General features: G+C 40.5%; 1 protein-coding gene across 4 annotated transcripts in view; it reads right to left on the bottom strand.

Annotated features, from left to right (window-relative positions):
• The window catches only part of GRB14 (growth factor receptor bound protein 14), a 127979-nt gene that overhangs the window by 50219 nt on the left and 62926 nt on the right, over positions 1–14834 (bottom strand). For all 4 annotated transcript variants that reach the window (XM_032638537.1, XM_032638535.1, XM_032638534.1 and 1 more), the window contains one exon: positions 1304–1460. In XM_032638537.1, coding sequence (XP_032494428.1) covers positions 1304–1460 — 157 coding nt within the window. The remainder of the gene's footprint in view (positions 1–1303; positions 1461–14834) is intronic.

Here is a 14834-nt window from a genome sequence, read left to right as displayed (position 1 = left end):
AACACAGTGTGACCATGGAGGTAGAGATTAGAGTGATGCAGCCATAGCCAAGGCATGCCAGCAGCCACAAGAAGCTAGAAGAGGCAGGAAATAGATTCTCTCCTTGAACCTGCAGAGGAAGCTCATCCCTGAAGATACCTTGATTTTAATCCATTGATACTGATTTCAGACTTCTGGCCTCCAGAAATGTAACGGAATAAACTTTGGTTGTTTTAAGCCACTGAGATTATGCTAATTTGTTACAGCAGCCAAGGGAAACTAATACAAAATTCAAAGAATCAAATGGCACTGCCATAACAAACTCCTTCCTTTCTCATCTACCTATTATGGGGACATGTTTTTTAACAGCAGTATTTGTAAAAATAAGAAAGGGGAGACAAAATTGTCGCCAAATTCTGTCCCACACTAGCAGAAGAATGAAAATTCTTTATAACTTATTAAAAGATATGAGGGGAAAAGCCTCTACAGTTCACAATACAGAGAGATATTTCCAACTGCAAATAAATACGATTATTTTTTATGTTTATGACTTTAAAATGTGAAGGATTACTCATTCTTCAAGAAAAATTTAGGGTGTACAGTCCCATAAAGAGAACCACCACTGTGGATATTTCCCATGTGTGCACTACAATCAATTCAAAAAGTAGTCCAGGACTTCCCTGGTGGCGCAGTGGATGAGAATCTGCCTGCCAATGCAGGGGACACGGGTTCGAGCCCTGGTCCGGGAAGATCCCACATGCCGCAGAGCGGCTAGGCCCATGAGCTACAACTACTGAGCCTGCACGCCTGGAGCCTGTGCTCTGCAACAAGAGACGCCGCGACAGTGAGAGGCCCGTGCACCGCGATGAAGAGTGGCCCCTGCTTGCCACAACTAGAGAAAGCCCTCGCACAGAAACGAAGACCCAACACAGCCAAATATAAATAAATAAATAAATTTATTTTTTAAAAAAAGTAGTCCAAATAACAGCATATTTTACTGACCTCTCAAAAAATGTTAATTGTGCTACTAAAGGTTATTATGAGATGTATCTTCCCATCAGTTTAGACTCTATGGTTTAGCTCCCAAATTTCCACACATCATTATTTAAACCATGAAGGGTGGTAAATTTTTAATATTTCTATTCTTATTTCCATTTTGTGCTACTTTACTTTTCTCTCAACTACCAACCCAAAAATAAAAAACAAAGAAAAGGACTATTCATAATTGTCCTCTATTTTTCTACAAGTGAAGAAAACCTTTGCCATATGATCAAACTATAAGGGACAGAAAAGCAATGATATGACTATGATTTTGTATCCTTACCTAGACCTATGTGAGGCAGGTGCTCAAAAAGGGTCCAGCTGTGGTCATCAATGTAATGATTCTTCAGGATCAACAGCTGGCAAACATCTCGGGCAGTTATGTCACTGGGTACCTCTAAAGCCCTGCTGGTTTCATCTTCACTGTATACTTTAATTACCTGTGTAGGTAGAAATTAAAAAATGAGCTAAAATAGTCTATTAAAAATATAATTCTAGTAAGTCATCAAACTTAGTTGAGCTAATTACAAATTCCTTATACAGTTTGTTTTACATCTAATTTTCTTATACATGGAGTAAATGTTGCCCATCCAAGACTTGTTTATAATATGTGTCAAAGTCACTCTATCTGACAACTTCCAAACTCTTCTTTTCAGTGTCTAAACTGGAGGCCATGCAATGACCATTCAATGTCATTTCCCACCACTCTGATCTACTAAAAAGCTACATATCTCTTATCAATATTTTAAATTTTCCACTCCATATTTAAATCTTTAAACAATCCAAGTAACATGGGTGATTTATTCCCAGATATACATGTTGTAACAGCAGTAAATAGAATATAAAGATTTCTCTATTTCAGGTTATAGAAATTTTGGCAAAGACTGGCTAGATGTTCACCAAATCCTTTTTCTTTTCTCCCTTGCAATTAGTTGTGTCCATGGGATTGAGTTTTAGTCAATGAGATGTAAGCACATGCAGTGTTGCACCTCCAGACCTAATCCATAAAAATTTCCCATATGCTGTCATCCATTCTCTTACGCCAGCCTCTCACTGAATGGAAATGATGACAAAGACCTAAAGAGGAGAGCAGAGCCATGGGACAGAAGGAGGCTTTGTCTCTGAATGACCACATGGAAGGTGCCCAACTAGGAATGCCCACATGTAACTTTGACATGAGCAAGAAATAAACTTTTAGTCTGTTAACTCACTGTGATTCTTTATCTATTACAGCAGCTAATGTCACCCCAAATCATACAGAAGTAGAGAGTTACATATACAACACTCCCCTCAACATTTACCAAGTTATGCTATGTGTTAGAATTTCCACTACTAACTGTGATATGTCATATATAAATTAAATTAATTATAATAAGTTAAATACCTATGAAAATAGTATAGTAAGATCAACACACACAGAAGTAGGAAATTGTAAGAAAATTCAATATAAGAAATACACCTTATAAAAATATAGACATTTAAACATTTTCAGTAATTCAAACAAATGAAAATTAAAATGATGTGTCAATTCTCTATCGATTATTTTTCTAATTATGTGTAATGACAGTGGAATGAAATAGTTGCTCTCTTACAATGACAGGAGTGATATAAATTGGTAAAACTATTTTGTACACCTGTTGGAAAGTATTTATCGAAAGCATTAAAAGGTCCATTCCTGGGCTTCCCTGGTGGCGCAGTGGTTGAGAGTCCACCTGCCGATACAGGGGACTTGGGTTCGTGCCCTGGTCCGGGAAGATCCCACATGCCGCGGAGCGGCTGGGCCCGTGAGCCATGGCCGCTGAGCCTGCGCATCCGGAGCCTGTGCTCTGCGGCGGGAGAGGCCACAACGGTGAGAGGCCCGCGTACCGAAAAAAAAGGTCCATTCCTTTGACTCAGTAATTTCCCTTAGGCAAACCATCTCAATAAATCTGTCATAAATGTGGAAAACAGCTTTAGGCATAGACTTATCCAGCAAAGCATTATGTATAATTCTATCAACCTAAATATACAACAACAAAAGAATGGTAAACTATAGTACTTTCACAAAATGGAATATTATAAGGTACTTAAAAATGTTATTCAAGGAAATAATATAAGAACTTTTAAAAAAATTCCTAAGTAAAATGAGATCACGACACCAAAGTATAAGTTACGCAGGAGAGTGCAGGCTTATTTGTTGGACTGGCAACCAGGCACCTATCCCTCTTCTAAGAGCATTCTGATTGTCTTTTAGAGACCCACTCCCTCCCTCACCATTAGTCTTTGTGATTCTGGCAGCTCTACTTTCAGCTCAGTGATGGTATAGTGGAGCTGCTGGAACTGGCTTGCAAGAGGTGATTGTTAAACATTCAGGAACTCTGCTAGCCAGGCATCTTGATATCAGCCATGGTGGGAGTATACCAAAGAAACTGGCAAATGCTACAAATAAGGCCTTTTTAAGAAAATATTATTTTTATAGCCAGCTTACCAGTACATGACTGCCTCAGCTTCACATAGTTGTTATCCAGATTGATCAATCAACACCCAGAATCCCTCTGGCAACAGTGACTACTTCAGAGATGGGCACATGACCTAATCAGAGTCAGTCAGGGCCAATCTAGACATCCGTTCACATAACCATAAAGTGAGCCCTCTTTTCCACTGGGCAGGTGTAGGGTGAAGCTGCTACTGTTCATGAAGAGAAAAACTGTGGGAAAATGGGGCCCACATGGAGTAAACCATGCCAAGAGATGAAAAGGGTCCTGAGAATATCACTGGGCCCGTGGACCAGGGAATACTTGAATTGTGTTTTTTAATCATATGTGTGCCATGAAGCTGTAAGTTTCTAGTGGTAATATCCCCCTACTTATATCTCTTGTTCTAGCCAAAGACCTTCTCCAACTCTTTCTCCATACTGCTAGGGGAATAAACTTTCTAATAGCCAGTCACATCAGGTCATTCTTCTAAAATTCTTCAATGGCTCCTTGTTGTCCTAACTCAAGCAGCTCATTGTGTTTATTAAGACCCCATGCAAAGCATACATCCTTTGCTAAGTGTTTTAGTATAACGCTGTCATTGGGCTTCCCTGGCAGCACAGTGGTTAAGAACCCGCCCGCCAATGCAGGGGACACGGGTTCAAGCCCTAGTCTGGGAAGATGCCACATGCCGCAGAGCAACTAAGCCTGTGCGCCGCAACTACAGAGCCTGTGCTCTAGAGCCCGTGAGCCACAACTACTGAGCCCGCGTGCCGCAACTACTGAAGCCCGCGTGCCTAGAGCCCCTGCTCTGCAACAAGAGAAGCCGCCGCAATGAGAAGCCCGCGCACCGCAACGAAGAGTAGCCCCCACTCGCCTCAACTAAAGAAAGCCCGCTCGCAGCAACGAAGACCCAATGCAGCCAAAAATAAATAAATAAAAATAAAATTCCCTTTAAAAAAAAAAATCATATATATATATAAGGCTGTCATAGAGTTGGCTGTTGCCCTCAAGAGAGCTAAAGCATAGTGGGGAAAGCAGTATTAAAAACAATAGTCATGGGCTTCCCTTGTGGCGCAGTGGTTGAAAGTCCGCCTGCCGATGCAGGGGACGCGGGTTCGTGCCCCAGTCCGGGAAGATCCCACATGCCGCGGAGCGGCTAGGCCTGTGAGCCATGGCCGCTGAGCCTGCGCGTCCAGAGCCTGTGCTCCACAACGGGAGAGGCCGCAACAGTGAGAGGCCCGCGTACCGCAAAAACAAAAACAAACAAACAAAAAAAATAGTCACAAAGTAGGACATAAAAATTCAGTATGTTACTAAATCCTATAATGGAGGTATCTCTTTCAGGAGATACCTGAAAGATATGCATGAAAAAGTGATATTCAGGCCAAGACCTGAAGAAGGAGTGGGCAGTAGCTAGGCAAAGAGAGGGTAAGATCATTTCAAGCTAAGGGAACCGAAGCCATGCAAAGTCCGTGGGGCAAGAAGAAACTTGGCAGATTCTAAGGATTAAGAGGAGTCAGGGGGCTTCCCTGGTGGCGCACTGGTTGAGAGTCCGCCTGCCGACGCAGGGGACACGGGTTCGTACCCCGTTCCGGGAGGACTCCCACGTGCCACGGAGCAGCTGGGCCCGTGAGCCATGGCCGCTGAGCATGCGCGTCCGGAGCCTGTGCTCCGCTACGGGAGAGGCCACAGCAGTGAGAGGCCCGCGTACCGCAAACAAAACAAAAAAAAAAACAAAACAAAAAAAAGGCGTCAGGAACGGCAAGTGCAGCAAGCAGGGAGCATGTCCCTGAGGGAGATGAGGCGGTAAGCAGGACCGTAGTAACAGGGATGCAAGATCCTCAGCTCAGAATTGACTTAAGAATCATTGAGCTTATAGGTGGTAAACTTGTGGATATGGATATATCTGACAAGGGAGAAAAGTTAGAAGCATGAGAAAAAAAAGAATCTAGGGCTGAACCCTGAGAAATTGCAATATTTAATGGTGAGTTAGAGGCAAGAAAGTCTGAAAGATAAAGAGAGATAGAGAACCAGGGAAGTGGGACCCCATGGAATAAAGTCCAAACTCTTCAGCACGCACACAGCATGCACACTCCCCAGCAAATCAGCCTATGGAACAGGTCACTCTGACCTTAGCCAAATATGATAAACATTTGCAACCTCTTCTTTCTATTTGCTCATGAGGTATCCTCTACCTGAAATCTTTGCCCCAGCCACCAACAATATGCTTTATTTGGCAAATTCCTACTTATCATTTGGCCCCAGTTCCCACAGCACTTCCTCCAGAAAGTCTCCCCTGACTGCCCATAGCTTTATAATGTGCCCCTCTTAGAGCTCTTGCTTTGTAATTTTCTACTTGAATATCTTTCTCCTCAACTGCACTAGTAAGCTCCTTTAAGGAAAATCTACATTTACTCACCATTTGGCATTATATCCCAGGGACCTAGCCCAAGCCAATGTATGGCTTAATAAAGATCTTTGGAACAAATGAACTTTGTACCCCTGCAAAGCCTACCAAAATGTTTTGCACATAACAGGTACTCAGTACGTATTTTTAAATTTTAATTTAAAAAATCTTTTCTGTCACGAAGTATATGATTGACTAAATTTTAATCCTCAGGAAATTAAAATTCTTCTCAAAGAGCAACAGATATACAATTTTTCTTATAAATAATCCTAGGTAAGAACTGGCTTAATATTGCCATTAGCAGGCAGTTCTGAGTTTTGAAGTCATTGAGGCAGCTGTGAAGTCATATGAAAAAGGCTATGAAAATACACTGCCAAAATCAGGTGCAAGTGTCTGAGCTCTCACTTCAATTCCTTCATTTTTCGGTTAACACATGTGGTTCATGAAGATCCCAAGATCTCTTTGGAATCTCAGTGTTTCCCATGATTGCATCTGGGTAGGCTATTGTTTTTAAGTTTGTGCCTTCAGACAAATCTCAGTGCCAGACAATTGCTGAGATGCTAAGAAATGCCGTCCACCATGCTGCTGTGGTTAACACTGACTGGGTCAAACACTGGCGGGTGCTCTTGCCAAAAGCAACATGAAGACAACCAGTCCTGAGAGGAAAAGAGGATCCGACCCTGGGGCTGCTCCTTCATGTGGAGCAATGATGAGCTGCCATTTCAGTGCCCTCGGAGGCCACTGCTCATTCCACGCCAGGAAACAGGGGGTTGGGAATGACCTGGTGGCCACGGGACAGGTTCCTGAGACTTCCCGACTACCCCATGCTTTCTTACAATAAACGCCCATCACCTGGGGTAACAGAAGCATGCCTCTTATTTTTCATGCTCTAGTTTTTATATCAGAGGAATTAACAAATGAAAATCTGGAGACATTCTGAAGTCTAAGCCAAATTCAAGAAGAGGGCAAGAATAGAGTAAGAGGTAAAGTTGGGGAAAATGAAAAAGATACCTAACCAATTAGAAATGCCATTAATCTCTTCAGTTGATTTTGTTGCAAATTGGAAAGAAATAAGTTGCCAAGAACTGAGACATATAAATTTAGAAGGACGAGGCTAACTTAAATTTCTGGAATAAGTGCGTGTACTCATTTTTTAAATTAATAACACCTGTTAGGAAAAAACAATACTTTTGTTTGAGCTCCATTTCAAACTCTTCTTCTTAAAAAAATAATCCCATTTAATGCTGACAGTTGTCCAAAATACACATTCATCTATGAACGATAAAAATTTATTTTGGTTGATCTTCCACAGCAGTAAGTCCCTGTCATCTCTCAGATTTATTCAGTACTTATGAAAAATTCCTTACACTACTGATGGGGAGCCTTTGTTAAAAAAACTCATTTTTATTCCTATTTATTTCTCCTTGAAATATACGGAAAAGGGAAAGATAATCTAAGCCTTAACTCTCTAGTAGAGTTGAATATGCCAAAAATATTAGTATACTAAACCTTCCTGTTTAAGAAAAAAAGTCAAGTCATAAGTAAAGATATTGATATAAGACTAGTACGGATTAAAACTAAGGTACAAACTTTTTTTTCTCTTTTTTTTTTTTTTTTGCGGTACGCAGGCCTCTCACTGTTGTGGCCTCTCCCGTTGCGGAGCACAGGCTCTGGACGCGCAGGCTCAGAGGCCATGGCTCACGGGCCCAGCCGCTCCGCGGCATGTGGGATCTTCCCAGACCGGGGCACGAACCCGTGTCCCCTGCATTGGCAGGCGGACTCTCAACCACTGCGCCACCAGGGAAGCCCAGGTACAAACTTTTGTGATCATGTAAAAACCAAATGGCAGGGCTGCTCTTAAGAACCATTAGAGTAAAATAATGGTATCCTGTTTCCTCTACATACTGAAAGGTAAAAAGACATCTGAAGGTCATATAATCATGCTATTTAATAAAGGGATATTATACATTCCCAGTTCAGTGGCCCAAATCCCCACCTTGCTATATAAAGTAAAAAATAGGGTAAGAAGAATTCATAACAATTGATCCACGAGATCATCTGCAATTGTATGCCAGCAGGAAGAAATCCTGCCTGGACCCTAAAGAAGAACAGGAACTTTCTTTGTCTCATCAATGAGCAGACACACTTGATTAGCAAGAAAAAACATGCATTGATAAGATCTGTCTATAACATCCCACCAGCAGGAACAGAGAGAGCTCCCAAGGACAGCCAACAGTGTACACACAGGCTGTGTTGAGGAAGCCCTCAGTGTCACTGTAATCCTGACAATCAGAGCAACCTTGGCCTTTACAGTGGTTTACAGCTTCAAAAACTGTGCCGGGAGCATATGGCATCTAGCAATGAAAATGTAATATAAAGACACAGTAGCCCCTGCAGAGAATATGCTGGAATGTGGGTGGAGCAGATCTCTGTTTTGGCTGACATCCTTATCAAGGCAGTTTATATACTTTATACCTCAAGTCCCCTAGGCTGCCCTCCATGAAAAGTAAGTGGAGGCAAGAGATTAAAAAATTAACATAACTCATTTTGAAAGCAGTAGACACAACAATGTTGAAACACACAGAGCAAGAAATGGTTAACTTTTCAGAAAAGAAGTTTGAGGCCCCTAAAGCCAAGGGACTAAAAGAGATGAACTATTTAAAATATAAGACAAAGGCCATTTCTGAAAACACAGAGCCTGAATTTGAAAATCAATTCAATATGTATTGCTTTCTCCCCAAAGCACACATAGTATTCATCTGCTATAATCCCCAGAATTCTGATTCTCAGAACAGATTATGTGGAAAGCTTCAGGAAAGCACTGGGCAGAGGCTAAGCGGTCAGCCTTTCTCCTCCTTCCTGCAGACCCAAGAAAGTGATGGAATGGGATGCCTCATTCCTTTCCAAACTGGATTCATCCTAGAATATGTGTAAAAAAACTCAGGGTTCTCATCTGGTCATTTGGCAATGCCACAGAGCAGAAAGGGGCATTGGACCCATTGGTAAGTAACTAGCTACTTAATCGCTTATCCTTTGTTTCTTCAGAGAAGAAAGGAGGCAAAATGGGATAATTATTCAGCAGGTAAAAAACGAGCACAGATTAAACATAACTATATGAGCAAGAATCCACAGGATGAAGTGAGAGACTTTTTTTTAGAAAAAGAAGAAAGAAAGAGCAAAAGGGAAGGAAAAAGACGGTTGGGCATGGTTATCTTGGGTGTCAAAGTTTCTATTTGGGGAGAATTTAAATTTGATCTTTAGATTAACTACATTTAAATACCACATTTAATATTTAATTAAATATTAATTAATATTTAATTTAAAATTATTTAAATACCAAGATCTTACCACAATGAAAAGTATACAACTTTTCAACAGAAAAATAAATGCATTTATTATATCTATTAATTATATATATTGTTTATATATAATTAATAGAAAATAAGAAACAAGGCCCATAGAAATTTGATTTCAACTAGGTCCCAAAGTAAAGCTTATTTCTCCCACTCTTTAAAATTTTATCATCCAAGTACAGTAAGATTATAAAGCTATCTTTTAATGTTTCAGATTTTTTTCTCCATTATTTTTAACAGATAGGCAATGTACCTAAATCAGTGAAATATTTTTATATAGAGGTCAGAGCAGCCCTGGATTTTTATGTTCTTCTAAATGAGGAATGTAGTGTCCTAAGATAAGAGGAGACAGTCTTAGATGTTTTGAATTAAGCAACTCAATATGTTCCCCTGAAGGGAAACGGCAAATAATATATTCATTATTATTTATTCGAAACCTCTAACAAAATGTTATATTTAAAAACAAAGACTGTTCCCAAAGATCCCAACAGCTCAAGAAAAGCTGTTGCTTCCATATTGCTATCCTTCATTATTTTGCTAGCTGTCAAATATTTATTAAGAGCAAAACAGCACATAGTTTAGAGAAATCAGGTCATAGGGAATCAAATTACCTCCACTGAAAGAGATATTCAACTACATATTTGAGCATGAGTAGTGCATGTTCATTAGCTCAAAATAGATATTGTCACCAATATCAGAATTACAGGAATTGATTGACATAAACAGGTCCATTTCATATCCATGTGGCCCCTTTCAACTTTATTCCCTATAATCCTTTCCTTATTCTCTAACTCTGACCATATGATTTTCTCAGTTTCTTGAAATAGCTATGCTCCTTCCTGACACAGGGCCTTTGCACCTACTACTGCTGCCTAGAATACTGTCCACCCACCTCCTATTTCTTATCCTTCAGATAAACCATTCATTCTGTGGGGAAGTTTTCAATGCTACTCCCAGTTTAGGTCCAGGCCCTTTGTTTCACGTATGCCTATGTGCAACTACATAATTATTATCCATAAGCTTCTACTACTCAGCATGCTGCATGACACCAGGAATAATGTCAATATGTGCTTCCCATTGTGTCCCCAGCAGTCAGCATGGGGCCTGGCACAGTGTAAATATCCCTTTAGGGACGACTGACACCGTCATGAATGGCCTTATAGGAGACAATATTAGGGATTCCAAAACAGTGGCTTGGAAACCTCACAGAGTTTAAAAACCTCTAGGGAAGAAAGGACACACATGGGACCAAAAAGAAAACATAGGCAAGTTTTCAAGAAATCTGCGGACTGAACAAAGGTAGATAAGGTGACTTCTCTGGCCTATTTTAAGTCTGGAACTCTGAGAATTAAAAAAAAAAAAAAAAAGAACATCTGTGTGGAACAAGTATCATGAGCAAAGACACCAAGGACTGAAGAGGCTAAAACTACACATGGAACAGCACACAGACCACTGTCCTGAGATCAGAGGGACCGAGTTATGAGGAAGAGGCGAGGAAGCACAGGTGCACAGGTGCTGGAAGGTCTGTGGAAGAAGTGTCTTTGCCCAGCACTGCTAGACACTGGTTTCTATCGGTGCAAACTAGCAAGGAGGCCACCTCAAGAGGGGATCCTTTTTAAGATACACAAATGATAAAGTACCTTTTTTCAATGGTTGGAAATAAAGAATTCAATTTTAAAAAGACAGTTTTACCAGAATAAGATTATAAAGTGGTAAGAAAATAATGACAAGTAACTACATGGTGAGCTAATCATTTAGGAACAAATTCGGCTCTAAGTAATAGAAAAATCTACCCAACAATGGCTTATTAATCAAATTAAAGGTTTGGTTATTTTTTTCTCACATTTGAAACCAGAGAAGGATAGCTCAGGGTCTGGTGAGGCAGTTCCATCAAATGACCACGGGTCCAGGCTCTTTCCACAATCCTCAAGGTCACAAGATGAATCATCCCCACACCACCTCTGTAAAAACTCTGGACTTGTACACATTTGTAGGTCATTACATTTCAGCAGTAACATTAGAGGGCATGCGGGGATAAAGAGATTAACTAATTCAGAGTTAAAGGACCTGTGTGGCTGGGGATCCATACAGATCTTCTGCAAGTTCTGTATGAATTCAAAATGCAAAGATGAAGCTTTATGCTGTATGAATTCACTTCCCATCCAGCATCAGGCCCACGAGGCCCAGTGTGGCCTTGCTACTGGAAATGCCCCAAACCTGGCACGGCAGGGGATTTAGCGCTGTCCCACCTGACTGTCTAGATCATTGACACTGCCAAATCATGCCACGTCTAGGCTTCCAACCAAGAGAAGAAAGCCGGTCTGCAGGCAAAGGGGGGCCCAGAAAGTCTCCTTGAAGCCCCTGTGCTCTACTCTGTTCTTGACCCTCTCTGCTCTCTGTCTCAGGCCAAGAGCCAGGCAGCCTGCGCCTTCCTTGGGCTTTCTTTCTCCCTAGAGGATAGCAAGAAAGACCCTAACTCGAGCGGGTGTTCAATTTTATAAAGCAAGAAATCAGAAGCCCTTTCAGTGTGCTCTTACATGGTAAAAAAAAAAAAAAAAAGGCAAAAGAAACAGCTCTAACTTCATTATAAAAGAAAGCAAACATTAAAAACTAAGACTAAAAATATCCCAAACCATGGACGCACACATATACATATGTATATATTCATGTTATTTTAGGACCTAAATCCAATACGAATAATAAAGAGGGTCAGATCACAAATCCCACTCTAACATTTCCAGTGACTTCATCAAAGGAGCGTTCTCTGAAGCCTCAGTGTTTTTAAAACTCATGTAATTCCTGTGAAGATGCCAGTGCTGACTAATTCACCTTTGAAGTTTAAAAAAAAAAAAAAACCCTTCACAAGTGCTAATGCTTATTCATATTCAAAGCAGAAAACCACTGGTCATGCTTATGTTGGACACAATGTTATTCCAGTATCTCATTTCAGTTTTTCAGCAGTCGTTTGTTCCCAGAATAACCATAAGACATGCCTAAGTGAAAAAGTTAATAACTGTTTCACACAGTGAGAAAGAAGGACAAGTTGGGGAGGGGTGAAGGGAGAAGTGTTTAGAAGAGAGGGGAAAACACGAGGAGAGGAAAGAGAATATTTATCAGAGTCCAGGACACATCAGACTTTTTATTGTTAATTCTTGAGCTCTCTGGCATCAACTGAAGCACTTTTAGGAACTACCTTGTTTCACTGATTTTTAAAAGCACACCTTCTCACATTTAACTTCTCTGTAACTTCTCTGTAACTTACCATCAATGGTATGTCATAATTTAACTGGAAGCATATAAGATAATGATGCTTCTTGTAATTTAAGGTGCCATAGAATCAATGAAATATGCTATATTCAGTCTTTCTGGTACATCTGGGGGGTATTGTTTTATGAACTTACCATGCAAACTATCACTTTCTAGATCTAACATTCCCATACTGTGATAGCACTAGGAATAACTGATTTATATCCATTTTTGTCATTTTACCTTTCCCTCACTTTTCTAAATATTTATTTTATATCAGTGCAAAGCATGTGCATCAGTGTAAAACATGTATATTCCTGTAAAAGAAATGGAATCAATACTGTTAGAATCATAAAATCCTAAAGGTTAGGACTCTTAGAAAACATCTCCCGAAATCTTCTCATTCTACAAGTGAAGAAGCTGAGACTGAAGAGGATCTGACTTGCCGGGGGATCTCCAGCTGGTCACTGGCAGAACCAGCCTGGGAACCCCAAATCTCTGGGCTCCTACCTCATCCTGTTCTTTCCACTCTGCTTACCTAATTTTCATGCAGCTTTAAGCTGCTAATTCAACACAACATCTTGCATAAGAGCATTAGATAACTAAAAACCCAAATATAAAGTTGCATGTATGTCCCAAAGCACCCAGCTTTTTGAATGTCAAAAAAGGTTATTCTTTGTTTCACTTTTTTTAGCACAACTTGCCAGAAAAATTGCATATCTAGAAACAGCCAGCAGAGGGAGTCTTTATTTCTTGGTGCAAATAGAGAAAGAAAACAATGCTTTGAAAATTACAACTTTAACATTGTTAACCCTATAGAGGTACTGCTTAAAATAGTTGCAAGCTTCTAAAAAAATTAAATATATTTTTAAACATTCTTAACTATTTGAATTTTTAAGATAAATTATGTCTACATCTTTAATAAGAAGGGTTGGGTATGGGTTGGAGTGGCATATATATAGTCACTTCAGGTGGTATATAATAATAAAGTCCCCTTTCCTGCAACTCAAGCTGGAGATCCTCCTTGGCATTTAGAATGGTGATGTCAAAATTTTCTTCAAATCCTGATAGAATCACCCAAACTCATTTGACTTCTGAAACTATAAAATAATATTCCTGATATTTCACAAATACAACTGAATGTATATGCCCAAATACGCAGGCTCAATTAGGAGGCTGTCAAGAATATAGGACAATGCTGTTCAGCCAAAATGGTTTTTTAATTGCTCTTTTGAAACTGTCTTAAGAGAAAGCATTTTTAATATCATACAGGGGTAGAAAATCTTTATCTTTCAGAGGGTTTAATACCCGAAATATCTGAAATAACCAAAAGACTTACTTCTTTTTTTCTGCCCAAAGAGATTCTTATTTTCTAGATTTGGCTTAGGGTGCTGGGGTACCGCCAGGAGAACCAGCCCTAAGACTGCTCCCCCTAAGCAGGAGTCTTAGACTGTTAATCAGCCCAGCTATTTTTAATCTGCCTTCATTGCCAAATGTGGACCAGACACTGTAGTTTGCAAACTAATATGAGACATGGCCCTCATTCTCATGGAGGTTCAGTCCAGGTGCTTGTGGCGATGGTGCACTCCAGAATCTGCTCTGGGATCAGATCCTACACCATTAGCTTATCAATGATGAGTCTCAGATTCCTCATCCTGTAAAATGGGCAAAATGATGGCAAACTGATAGCACTCAATTCATAATAGTGACTATTATTATAAATTTTTTAAAGCAAAATTAGTAAGTCCCAAGAGATTCCTATTGAGCTCCAAGGAGCTCTGACGTATGGTTTACTCACTATATCTTTGAGGTGAGGTAAGACTGGAGTGTACAATGAGGAAAAAATAGCTAGGAGGGCAACAGACAGGTAAAAAAAAAAAAGGTGAGATTTGTCTGATGAGTAGACTATAGGTGAAAGGCAAGGGCACTGCAGCCGCGCAATGGAGCGCAGCTCTGCATCACATGTGTGCCCATCAATTCTGACAGGCAGTCCCTGTGCGGGGAGGGGCCCACCTGGGCTCAGTCCTGACTTGTCATTCATTAGCACTGTGCTTTGGGTAAGACACTTAACTTCTCCAGGGCTCACTTTTCTCATCCCAGCCTGGGTTTGTCCACCAATCTTGTAGGGTTCTTATGAGGATTAAAGAGAGTGTAATCAGCGCTGAACACAGTATAGCTGTTTTTATTTCTACTGGTGTGGAAGGCAGGGAGTGCTCAAAATTACTCACAGGAACGAGCTGGGAGGGAGGGAGGGGGTGGAGACAGAGCTCATGAAAAAGCAAGTTGGACCAGCTGAGGTGGGCCCTGAGTGCACAGCTTCTTACCACAAGGTATGCAATCCAGGAAAAAGGA

The sequence above is a fragment of the Phocoena sinus genome, chromosome 7 (assembly GCF_008692025.1).
Source record: "Phocoena sinus isolate mPhoSin1 chromosome 7, mPhoSin1.pri, whole genome shotgun sequence".
Lineage (NCBI taxonomy): Eukaryota > Metazoa > Chordata > Mammalia > Artiodactyla > Phocoenidae > Phocoena > Phocoena sinus.
This window is presented reverse-complemented; position numbering and strand designations above follow the sequence as displayed.